The sequence below is a fragment of the Eschrichtius robustus genome, chromosome X (genome assembly GCF_028021215.1).
Source record: "Eschrichtius robustus isolate mEscRob2 chromosome X, mEscRob2.pri, whole genome shotgun sequence".
Lineage (NCBI taxonomy): Eukaryota > Metazoa > Chordata > Mammalia > Artiodactyla > Eschrichtiidae > Eschrichtius > Eschrichtius robustus.
Window position 1 is genome coordinate 98,235,011 of NC_090845.1, and position 12,399 is coordinate 98,247,409.

Consider the following 12,399-nt stretch of genomic DNA (forward strand, 5'->3'; position numbering starts at 1 on the left):
ACAGAGGAGGACCAAAGCAAGAATGAACTAAAAGGGTGGGTAATGTGGTCGCAGGCAGGACTTGTCCTTGTGCCCTTATGAGATGAGCTTGAGGGCTTTCTGGGAATTCCTTGCGGGGGTGGGTAAAGACTATAGGGAGGAAAAGACCCTGCGAGAGGAAGATAAGAGCAAAAAGCAAGAAACATGGGCTACATTTAGGAGACCAAATTGATAGGACTTGCTGAAATTTGGATGTGGGCGATCAGGAAAAGGGAAGCGTGCCAGATGGAGCCAAGGTGTCTGGTTTACATGGGGTTCCCCCAACGGAGGCGGAGCAATATTGGGATTTACAGCCCATCATTCCAGAAGAAAGTACGTCAGGTATAAAGAGAGACCAAGCCAACAGAGATGACGGGAACGAGGTGTAGCTAATTCACAGTAAGGGGATGGCAACCAAAGGCTAAAAAGCTGTCCAGGCTGTGGGTCAGGAATTGAGTTTCAAGGGCTCCTCGTGGGGGCGTGGCTCCTCATGGGGGCGTGGCTTCTCATGTAACCCACACAGCGGGCTCACCCTCCTTTCCCATCACCTTCCACCTTTTCCCCTCTATAGGACCCCTCCCTGCAGTATTCACACATGGCCAAATATCTCCCATATTTAAGACAAAGACTTTCCTTTGACCTCATATCCTTTTCCAGCTACTTCCTTCACCTTTTCTCTCCACTCTCTGTAATTGAGCTTCTCTAAATTGTGACCTTGAGCTGCTGTCTCCAATTCCTCATCTCCCCAACTCACTTCTGGCCTCTGCTCCTCTCACTTCTCCAATATTTCACCACCAATGACTTCTGTGTTGCTAACACCAATGCGTCCTTTTCTGTCCTTACATTGTTTGACACTGCAGCTCTCTTATATCTTGGCTTCTGTGATGGCAGAGATTTAGCTGGTGTCAGGGGTTTGAGGGACTTTAGTTTGGATCAACATATGCGACAACACTTTTACCCTGCTCCCTATGCAAATTTGCCACTGAGCAGCAGCCCCAAAGTGAGGCCCTCTCGAAGCCCAAGTCAATGGCCTTCTGTCCCCAAGCTCTTAAAGTCTTAACCTAAATAGAAGCCATAAATCAATGGCTGTTTTCAGTGCCATGCCATTTTTGAACATCCACGGTCATGAATGAACGCTCACTGCGCACAAGACACTGGTCTGATCACTTCACACGAACTGACCAAATTAAATCTCACTGCAAGACTGCAGGCAAAGGGCGACAGTACTACTATTATCCCCATTTTATAGTTGGGGAGACTGACACAGCTGCTAAGTGCAGAGCTGGGATTAAAAACCAAGGTCGGCTGACTGCAAAGTTCTCACTCCTAACCACAAGGCAGCAGTGTGAGAGGGGCGTCAAGCTGAGTGTGCAAAAGCCGGGCCTGCCCCTCACCTGTTACCCAGTCCAAGGTCAGTGCTGCCCAGACTCAATCACTCACACAACACTCCTGCACAGGATTTTTCCAAATTAAGGTTTTTATTAATTTAAAAATCCAGAAATACAGTGACTACATAAATAAGTACCATATTTAGGTACATGTCTTGTGAGAAGAGTGAAAGGGTAATACTGGTATGTTACTCTTACTTGTTTACATGAGTTAACTAGAAAATGGCTACAACTGCTAAATGGTGCTTATGGGCTTTGTTGTTCCAAGTGTTTATGGTATAAATAAATACACAAGATGAACCACATCCATTCCTCTCTACTAACTGCAGGCGGCTTGGCCTCTTCTGTCTCGGTCCTACTCTGTACGCAACACTGAACATTGGAGGGATTCTAAGTTGGCCTCGCACAGCGCCCCAGCTCCTGCTTCACAGGGAACTTGACAAAGGTGTGTCCCAGTGCCTGGGGGAAGAAGTCTATCTAGGGAAGCTCCCTGGGTGTTCCCTTAAGGTTGAGCTTTCAGAGAACACCTGGGTGGGAAGGCTTTGCGGTGAGTCATCCGCAAGGGGAAATCACCCTTTGCTTCAGGATCCGGTGACTCGTTTCCACACTATGGGGATACTGCCACCTCTGGGAGGGAGGCAGCAACTACTTAACCACGCCCCCAACCCCTCCCCCACCAATAATGCTCTGTGGCCTTTCAGCCCTGGATGTCCTCCTTCCTTCCCTCGCCCCCGCCCCAGTAGAATGTGTCTAAGAGGCTCGTCCCCTGAAGGCCTGACCACCAGGCCCCTATGTCTCTTTTATGAGAATAGACTCCTTTATGCCAGCTTGCCATAAAGACTGGACCTTTTACATTTTTCCCTATTGGTGTCAACTAAGGAAAAAATGTTCCTCTTACCTATGGTCACAAAGTAGGAAATACGGGATTTCTCGGTCCTTAATATTTAAGTACTCACTAGAGTTCATCCATGCCCCCTCAGAGGAGATAAATCTAGAAGGCAGGCTTGAGATCCCTGCTGTGGAGAATTTATAGTTTTCCCACAAAGATGGATCATCTGGGCTCTGGTATTAGGCTGCAAAGAGACATTTTCAGAGCAGCCTTCTCTGGGATCCATGATTCAGATCCATGCTTGGTGCATGAGAGGAGAATAGTAGGAAGGTTTAGATCATTATCGGAATCCCCATTTCCCCAGATGAGCAATAATTCTCCTAACTGAAGCTCATGAGGACAGAACCCCTCTGCCAAGTAAAAACCAACTCCCATAACTGGAGAAGAAGGGAAACCACCCTCTTAAGAAGCTTCTAGAAGTTTATCATCTAACCGAAATTTTTGGACTAGAGAACTGTGACCTCAAGAGAACAAGCGAGGACTGAGCTGTTAATTGGTGAGTTTTGTTGACTTGAAAACATACGGCTGGCCTTGCTGACTTCTAGCAACTCCTCTCTTCAATAACTATTTTGTCTTATATGGATTCAGTTTCTGAAAATTTTACCCAATTCTAACTTCTTTAGGGAGGCCCCATAGGTTCAAGGGAGAAAAGAGAAGTGTGTCATTATGGAAAAGTTCTTTCCCACCTCAAAGTGAAGGCAGCCAGGAAATGGTGTTCCTGTTCTTTCCCAGGGTTGGTGCCATCGACAGTCATACCACAGACCCAAGGGCACAGCCTTCTGTTCACAATTCCTTATTCATCCTCCCGGGTACCAACCGCCTCCAAGCTACTTGAGAGCCAGGCAAGGGAAAGAAGGGGAGAGTCTACACTGGCCTTGCCTCAGAATGAAAGCTGTAGTTCACTGTGTGTGCGTGCGTGTGTGTGCGTGTGTGTGTGTGTGTGTGTGTGTGTACATGTGTGTGTGAAGATGGGGAGTTAATTTTTTTAAAACACAAGACATTCTAAAATTTGAAGAGCAGAATTTCACACAAATATTTTCTCTGTACTAAAAAACTCCTACTAAGCAATTCCCTTCTCTTTCTTTCACTGGAATAACTTTCTAGATAGAAACCCGGGGGTTTTGTTTACTCTTTAACCCGTAAAGAAATGTGATTCTCCCAGAAACTAGAGCAGGGTTGTGGCGTTCTAGCCCTCTTCCTACCACAGAGAATTCAAGACGCTTCTAGTCTCTTTGGAGGAGACATTTAAGGGCTGACACACCACTCCAATAAAGGAGCAAGTTATGCTGTGCGTGGCGTGAATAATTGACTGCATTTGAGTTTGGGGTTTTAGGGCACTGTTGACTTAAGCAAAGTAAGCCTGCAGTCCAGCCGCAGCTTGAGTTTTCTTGCTTTACTCTATCCAGTACTGTCTGTCTCATCTAACAGTGGCCCTTTTCAGACCTTTCCAGGTACAAAACCTTGACCAAATCTTCAAGCTCCGTTCGGCACACACGACTTGAACACATCTGGCTGATCTGGGCTTCTCCTTCAGTGAAGATCTTCCACTGGCCTAAAAGGCAAACACAAAGTGGCCCAGAGACGTGAGAGGAGGGCAGAGCCGATGAGGTGTAGAACCGACATACCCCACCCTTCCCCACGCACTCACGGACCTGCCAGGGGAGCTGGAAGACGAGCATCACGTGATTTCAGCAAAACAGCCCCTGAAACACTTTTCTTGGGACAGATACGGAAAATGGGCCACGGAGCCTTCACTTCAACACACAGCATTTGTAAGAATCCCAAGAATAATACAGAACCGCCTCCTCAGGAGTAAAACCTAAGTATTGGGGTGGCCAAAAAGTTTGTTCGGGTCTTCGTAAGATGTTACGGAAAAACCCGAACCAACTTTTTCGCCAGCCCAATATTGTTCTTGGGATTTTTACAGTTTACTTAGTATTTGCGAATTGCTCCACTATCAGGTCGTTAGCTATTAGGTGCTTCACTTGGCAGCAGGTCAAATAAGGCACTTCGGAGACCAGTACTTGGTGCATTACTGGGGCTTTGCTTACTCTTTGAGGCCCGAATATTAAGTTTGGGTTGCTTGATTATTTACTGCTCTTTTCTCTATTCCTGCCGCCCTTTGTTAAAAACTGCTCCCCTCTGCTTTGTCTTACGCCCACACGCTGGCCTCACACAACCTTTAGCAGCCCTTCCAGCCTCCCATGGCTCCGCAGAGAGCTCCAGCCTCACAGCGGCCACGCGATCCCTCTCTGCTCTGGGTGAACACGGCCGCATCCCTTCCGTTCCTTGTCAACCCTGCTCCTGTCCCCCTCCACTCCCTGCTGTCTCTTCCCCCACCCCCTGGAACTGTCCATACATCCAGCGTGTCCTCACCAACTTCTCTATCCCCCCTCCTGCCATGCTAACTGAGCAAGCGGTTTTGACTGCACACCCGTGCTGAGTACTGGAAACCGGCCGATGTCTCTGGACCATCCCTTTCTAACTTTCCTGGTCCCTCAGTGGTAAGATCTTCCTTCCCCTGCTATCATCATCTTGCTCTGTCGAGTAGCGTTCCTAACAAAATGTCTACCCTGGATGCCCTCTTCAGTCTTTTCCATCCTGTGCTCATGGTGTTGCAACCTGGAAAATTCTGCGAGTCCAAGGTCGGCAAGCGCCTCTTAATCCAGAACCGTTGTTGAAACTCTTTTGTTTCTCTCACCACAGGAGAACATGCCCCGCTTCCTTACAGCCTCCCTTTCTCTGCTCCTTTCTCCCTTGGATTCTTCACTTTTCCCTGTTCTCTCGGATTCGATGGGAAAGGAGAGATGGGTCGGGCAAGGAAGCAGCTTCTACCAAAGATCTACGGTGTGCCAGGATCTGACAGGCACACTATATACAGGAGTCAGGCTTGCTCTTCTCTGTCCCCAGGTGACCCTGCGGGATCATCTCATTACCTACGTCCTTCAGAGGCACACATCATCTACCTCCATTATGCACCCTAAATCCTAACTGTGATGGGAAGACTTTGTTTAAATCATCTTTCAAGTGCCCCAGTGCCTAGCACAGTGCCTGGCCCACAGTACGAACAAAAATATGTTCTTTGAAATTAATTGGTAATTTCAAAAGTCACATTATTGATCCTATAGACTCTGCCTCTGTATTCCTTACAAGAACTCCCAGCTCCTCCATTTGAATTCTCCTACTGTCCAGTTAGTTGTCTACCTGTCTCCTGCAGAATGAACAATTGACCTCATCGACCCTATGTCCAGCTGCCTATTGGATAATGCTGCTCATATGGACTTCAAGCATCTTAATCTAAACGTGTTCCAAGTAAAACTCATTTCTGTCAGCAATGCCTGCTCATTCTCCAGAGTTTCCCACTGGTGAATGGTATTACTATTCAACCAGTCCATAAAGTTGTTAATATTGGAGTCATTCTAAACTCATTTCTCTCTTTGATCCGGATCTTGATGGTTTAACCTCGGCCCCTCACAGGGACCCCTCCTCCCCTGTCTAACCGACTTAATACAGTCTAACAGCTTCCTACAGACTATCACCAGCTCTCTCACTAAAAGCCCCCCTGCCACTCCATTCAGCCAAGTACCACTTTCTAAAAAACAGATCTGAATGCATCGTTCGCTTACTTAAAACCCCCCACTGCGGTTCTCTGGTCTGGAGACCAAGTTCAACTTCTCAGCATGGCATACTGGGCTCTTTAGAATATGGCTTCTCAAAGTAGGTGCTTAATAAATGCACCTGACAGCCGAGAGACATCTTTCCAAAGCCCCATTTTGACACCACTACACTGTAAGTGTGCAGCAAGCACCCACGCTCCTTGCCTCCTAACTGCACTTCTCACCAGCTCCTTCCAGGCCCTCTAACTACTTCCTACCTCCAACTCTTCTCATCTTCCTGTGCACCCTATGTGGCCTTTGTAATTCTTCCTCACCCACACCCACCCACCCACCTCCACATTTCTTGTTTGCTCCTGTCGAGTCTTCTCTTAGGCTGCACCTTCTCCCTAGACTGATTTCCTGACCTGTTGCCCAGTCACACCCTTCTCTTTCAAAACCCACCTCCTCCCTGAAGCCTTCCCCGACTAAGCCCACCTGGCTCTCATCTCATTGTTCTTTGCAGATTCCCCTGAGCACTTAGGTATTTAACCCTTCAGAAGTATACTAATTCATAATGAAGGCATTTTCATGTTCTGTCTTGCCCATTAGAATTCCCTGTGGATAGAAATTCTGTGCCTTTTATTCCTTCAGAAGTGCTTACCCCCTGCCCCTCCCCACGCAGTGCCTAGCAGGATCTAGTCCCAGGCTCCATCTAGCGTAGAAAGTGGGAGAGCCGCAAGTATGCTTGAGTGTCTGAGTGCTTTTAAAGAAACGCGACCAGCCGGGGCAGTTCCAAACAGTCAAACAGAGCTTTGATACAACACAAGAATCGATATGCAGTCATCTTCTCTCTTTCTCTCTCATCCCCACCACTGAGGACATAGCCCTCCAGATGTGAAGTCTCCGCAGATAGACCAGGCCTCCCACCCTCTTGAGACTCTGGGTTTAGTCACCCACAGGAGAGAGAGAGAACATCCTCTAATGCTGACATGGACCATTGCTCCTGTTCAGTGAGAGCACAGTGGGTACTTTATTTGGGGCTATGTGACATTGAAAACTGGATGTGTTTTCCAGGGAGCAGTAGAGAGAGTCACGACTTACTCAGGGTTGTCCTGGTCACCAGCTTGAAGTGATGGAGCTCCTCAAACATCCTCTTGGAGATCTTCTCAATATGGAAGTGCTGGAGGATGCCTGGGGCCAAGCACAAAGTGGGGCAGGTGGTCAGGCACTCTGTATCTGGAACCACCAACCCCTTTTTCTGCTTGGGCTGAGCATATCATCTCACTACTGGGCCTTAGGAGTCTCGAGCTGGGCCGTGTAATGTGCTTAACCAGGAACTTGGACGGCTCGAGGGTTATAGTTGACTCCATTTGTTTCCTTGGCTCACTGACCTCCCCCCGGTTCTCCAGAGGACAGAGATAAGGGAGGCAGAGCTGCTGACTGTGGGACCCGCTCCTGGGGAAAGCCACAGAGAATCCAGCATGGGTGCTGGTTGGATTTTCTGCAGCCAAAGGCAGTATTAGACATTCTGCCCTTGCCCCTGGTGTGGGTAGACTATGTCCCTGCCAAGCCACCGGGCTACCCTCCTGGCTCGGCAGCGAGAACCAGCAGCGGGTCTTGCAGACAGGTTGTTTGTGTAAATGGAGAAGCCATCCTTACTCCTGGACTCACCAGAAAGCAGCTCCTTTCACTTTCCCTTATAAAAATGGGCAGAGTAAAAATAAGGGGCTCCCACAGTCTCAACCTTGCCTGAACAGCTTTTATCAGAATAACACGTGAACAACTGAAAACTGCCTTGCAGTTAAGGAGCAGTCACCAGCCCACTTAAATAATCCTCAAGAGGTCTACAGGGGGCAACGGACATAGAGCCTGGGTTTTCCTCTGTCCACTGTGCACAGATCTTGATTACCCAGTGCTGTGAACAGGAGCTTATTTAGAGGCGACACTAGCAAGTTGAAAAACATGCATGCATTTCTGTGAGGCGAGAGATGTGGGGCGATGGATGCATAGTGAGGTCACCGCTAGGGAAGCCAACAGAACAGTGTTTAGTCCTGGTGACCAGTTACAGAGGAGCTAGGGAGTTAGAGATGGCAAATCAACATTCCTGGGTCTAGAGCAAAAATAAACAGGGATGAGCCTTATATGTGTGTTCTAGCATATTTTTAAAGGGGTGGAGAGGACCTAGAGTCTGCCATACAGAGTGAAGTAAGTCAGAAAGAGAAAAACAAATACCGTATGCTAACACATATATATGGAATCTAAGAAAAAAAAAAAAGGTCATGAAGAACCCAGGGGTAAGACGGGAATAAAGACACAGACCTACTAGAGAATGGACTTGAGGATACGGGGAGGGGGAAGGGTAAGCTGGGACAAAGTGAGAGAGCGGCATGGACATATATACACTACCAAACGTAAAATAGGTAGCTAGTGGGAAGCGGCCGCATAGCACAGGGAGATCAGCTCGTTGCTTTGTGACCACCTGGAGGGGTGGGATGGGGAGGGTGGGAGGGAGGGAGATGCAAGAGGGAAGAGATATGGGAACATATGTATATGTATAACGGATTCACTTTGTTAAAAAGCAGAAACTAACACACCATTGTAAAGCAATTATAGTCCAATAAAGATGTTAAAAAAAAAAAAGAAAGAAAGAAAGAAGGGAGAGAAAAAAGGCCCACAAAGTACTAGAGCAGTTGTTTCTCAAAGGAGGGGTCCAAGTGCCACCTGTATCAGCATCACCTGGCTATTTGTTAGAAACACAAATGTTTAGACCCTACCGGGGGCTGACTGAATTCACACTTCTTGGATGGGGCCAGGTAACTGTTTTTTGTTTTTTTTTTAATAAATAAATTTATTTATTTATCTATCTTGGTTGCGTTGGGTCTTCATTGCTGTGCACGGGCTTTCTCTAGTTGCGGTGAGCGGGGGCTACTCTTTGTTGCAGTGTGTGGGCTTCTCATTGTGGTGACTTCTCGTTGCGGGGCATGGGCTCTAGGCGCACGGGCTTCAGTAGTTGTGGCACAGTGGGCTCTAGAGCGCAGGTTCAGTAGTTGTGGCACACGGGCTTAGTTGCTCCATGGCATGTGGGATCCTCCCAGACCAGGGCTCGAACCCATGTCCCCTGCATTGGCAGGCGGATTCTTAACCACTGTGCCACCAGGGAAGTCCCAGTAACTGTGTTTTAAACCAGCTCCTTGTGTGATGCTGAAACTTACTCAAGTTCGAGCACTCTCGAGCCTTACGCGGGAGCCAATTGAAAAAGGATGTGCGTTATTTCCCAATTGAAATCTCACCTCTACACTCGGATTCCTAGAAAACTTGACCAGACTAGATCAGCCCTAGTCTCGTAGCTATGGGATGGTTTGAATAGCTGCAGGGATATTGTTTTAAATTTGTCTTACTGCAGAGTCCCCAGCATGATTTGAGAGACTCAGCTGTGCACTGAATGAATGCATTTTCATGTTTGTTGAGCTTCCTCTGGGAAACAATGGTGGACTACAGTTTGGGAGTTTACAACCCTGGCTGTACATCAGAATCACCTGCGGAGCTTTCAGAACAAACCCTTAAGCCCAAGCCCCACTTGGCCAATTAGTAAGACTCTCTGCAGGTAGGCTCAGGGATTTGGTATTTAAAAACCTTCCCAGATGATTCTGATGTGCAGCCAGGGTTAAGAAGCACTCCTCCAGCCTTGGTTGTGTGAGAAAGACAACAAAACCCAACAGTCAATACTTACTTTTTAGCCCAGGTCCTGGTTAAAGCTAAAGGCCACAATAGTAACGGTGGGAGTCATATGTTAGTTTCTAAGCAATCGGGAAATCTTCTGACCCAGAGGAACAGGTTGAAGCAAAATGAAGGTGAGTCTTCCATTCCTTCCCTGTGTCCCCCTTACAAAAAAATTGACAAGAAATTAATGTCGTCTGGCTCACCCTTTCGAATGGTCCAAACGTGGACCTCTACCTGAGGCGGTCTCTCTGTCTCCAGTGCTATTTTTCTGGTGGTCTCCCCATCCTCCATGAACACAGACTCATACACGGGCATGGTTTCTTCTCCACAGAAGTAGCCTTTGCTGTCAAAGCTTTGGCCAGGAAGTTCTTCTGGAATCAGGAAGCAAGTAGAGATTTGTCATGGTTTTCCAAGACTAGGAGCAAACCTCTGCATTTATGCATCTCTTTGTTCATAGCACCACACAAGCATCAAAAGTGGACAATCTACAAGAACATTCCTACAGAGATAGAAGGCCCACCCATATTTCACTGGCTCAGCTGAGGCTGCCCCTGTAACAGCCACCAAATCACAAAGAAGCACATGACTTTTAAGTCCACGTGATGACAGAACACTGGCCCCAAAGCTACACTGGATCCACCACCACCGCGTGAGAAGTGGATCGTCACAAAGAGGAAGAATGTGACGAGGTACAAATCTGCCGGGCGCTTAAGGGAACATCGGGATTTTCGATGCTGGGTCAGGATCATGGTTGGGCTAGCTCAATGTTGCCAACAGAGACCCAAGGAATGGGCTGACAGAAGGCCTCGGTTAGCTTCCCTGACGTCAATTAGGTATACTTAGAAAACATTTATGACACTCATTTATGTGCATATACTTGCCCAAAGGATCTATCCAAATTGGCTTGACATTTCTGAACGCTCTTTGATTTGTTTGTAAGCGGAATGCTAATACCGGATCAACATCAGTGCCAAAACCTAGATGTCAGATTAGTCATATGTATGCTATGCCAAATGAACGGTTGGAAGACACAAAAAAATTGGTCAAATCCCTCAACTATGGATCATTTAAAGTATAAACTAACTTGTTGGATTTCAGCTTCCAGGCATAAAGGTACCAGCCCCCTCTTACTCCCCATCCTGCTCCACCCTCCTCTTTCCTCAGCCCCCTACTGAAAGAAGTTTCCCTTGGTTGGTTATCCGTGACTTAACTTGCTTTGCTGGCCTCGTAATCAGCACCTTCTTCAGCTGTGTACTTAAAGTGTAACGCTCAAATAGGGAACAACAAAGACAAGCTGAGGACACCCTGAAAAATTCTGGATATGTGCAGAAGCCATCTGTCAGAACATCTGATGTAAGCGTTGGGTGTTGAGTGCTTTGGGCCCGTGACTCTAATTAGGGGGACTCACTGTTAGCCAATCCGAGGCACTTGGACTAGAGGTTGTAATCATATGGCTGTCGCATGTCTCTTGCTGACCTGATTAGCTCTCCCATCCCCACCACCATTTTGGCACCGTAAGGACAAAATCCTAGTCTTCTCTGGATGATTCCAGGTTGGATTACTCAATTCGTAGATTATCCTAGAGTCAAGCTTTCTTTCTCCTTTTGTCTTTCTTTTTAGTTATTTAATTACTCGGTGGGCTGGTCTTTTTTGGTGATGCATTAGGTGATGAAGGGACGTGCACTAGCACTTTTCAGTAGGTGGAGGGGGGAGGAGGTCATGGAGTATACAGGAACCTCTATGTATTTAATTACCACCTTTAGAATGAGAGCCGGGTTCATGTGTTAAATCTTGCTCACCAGCTTAATACTAGCTATAGCTACCACAGCCATATGAAATCCACGATGGCACTGGAAGTACCTATCATACACTAGAAGTTCTCCCAGGGTCCTGAAGAGTCATCCTGCCCCACCACCCCTCCCCTCCAAGAGCTTAATTTACTCACCAGAAGGGATCTAAAAACAACAAAATCCATTCGTGACTCAACCCTGGCTGGCACATGAAAATATTAAGAGTAAATAAACAGAGCGTGTCTTTCGAACTACCTACTCGGCAACCTCTTCATGCCACATCCTCCACTTCAAGGTGCTTCCTTATCACTGCATGTGAACCTACTTTCATTTCCTTCTGGGGAAGTATGCCATGCCTGAAGTAATTTCTGGGCATTCCCACTTCCCATGAGAATGCTCCTGTCCTGAGCCCTCCAGAACTAAGAAATTGAGAAACCACTCCGTATGGAAGTGGGGATGACTGATGCAGGAGATGTACTATCCCAGCCCAGGAAACAAACTTGAAGTCTTACCAGGGGCTTTTTATGCTGTAACCCAAAAGGAGTGTGTCATTATGGGAATTCCAGGTATATTGGGGTGGTATGGTGGGGTTGAGAGGTGAGTTGGGGAACCTTCAGGGAGTAGAAGTCCTACACAACCGTGCGGATGGCCACTGACACGTGAAGCAAGGCCAGCCTCCACCAGAGCAAAGACAAGAGAGAGAGAGAGAGAGGTGAAACTCACATCCTTTATTTTGGCCTTAGTTTGTTACTGGATCATCAGTGAATTTTATTTGTCTCTTTTCCCTTCTCAACGTGAATAACTGAATTTACTGTTCTTTTTTTCTGTCGATCTTCTTCTCCTCTCACTCCTTTATTCCTTTTCCTGTGTGTCCTGTGTCATTTTCTAAGAGGCTGAGGATGTCATGATCTTCCCTTTCTCACCCCTTCACATCACTCAGAGCTCTACTCAAACATCGTTCTTCAGAGAAGCCAACCCTGACCAGCCTTTTGAAAGCA

At 47.3% G+C, this 12,399-nt stretch overlaps 1 protein-coding gene across 4 annotated transcripts in view; it reads right to left on the reverse strand.

Annotated features, from left to right (window-relative positions):
• Positions 1-1,477: 1,477 nt before the first annotated feature.
• The window catches only part of CHRDL1 (chordin like 1), a 116,783-nt gene continuing 105,861 nt past the window's right edge, over positions 1,478-12,399 (reverse strand). For all 4 annotated transcript variants that reach the window (XM_068532784.1, XM_068532782.1, XM_068532785.1 and 1 more), the window contains exons 10-12: positions 9,815-9,982; positions 6,993-7,082; positions 1,478-3,847 (exon numbers count right to left, since the gene is read on the reverse strand). In XM_068532784.1, the coding sequence (XP_068388885.1) occupies positions 3,717-3,847; positions 6,993-7,082; positions 9,815-9,982 (389 nt within the window). In that variant the 3' untranslated portion in view covers positions 1,478-3,716. The remainder of the gene's footprint in view (positions 3,848-6,992; positions 7,083-9,814; positions 9,983-12,399) is intronic.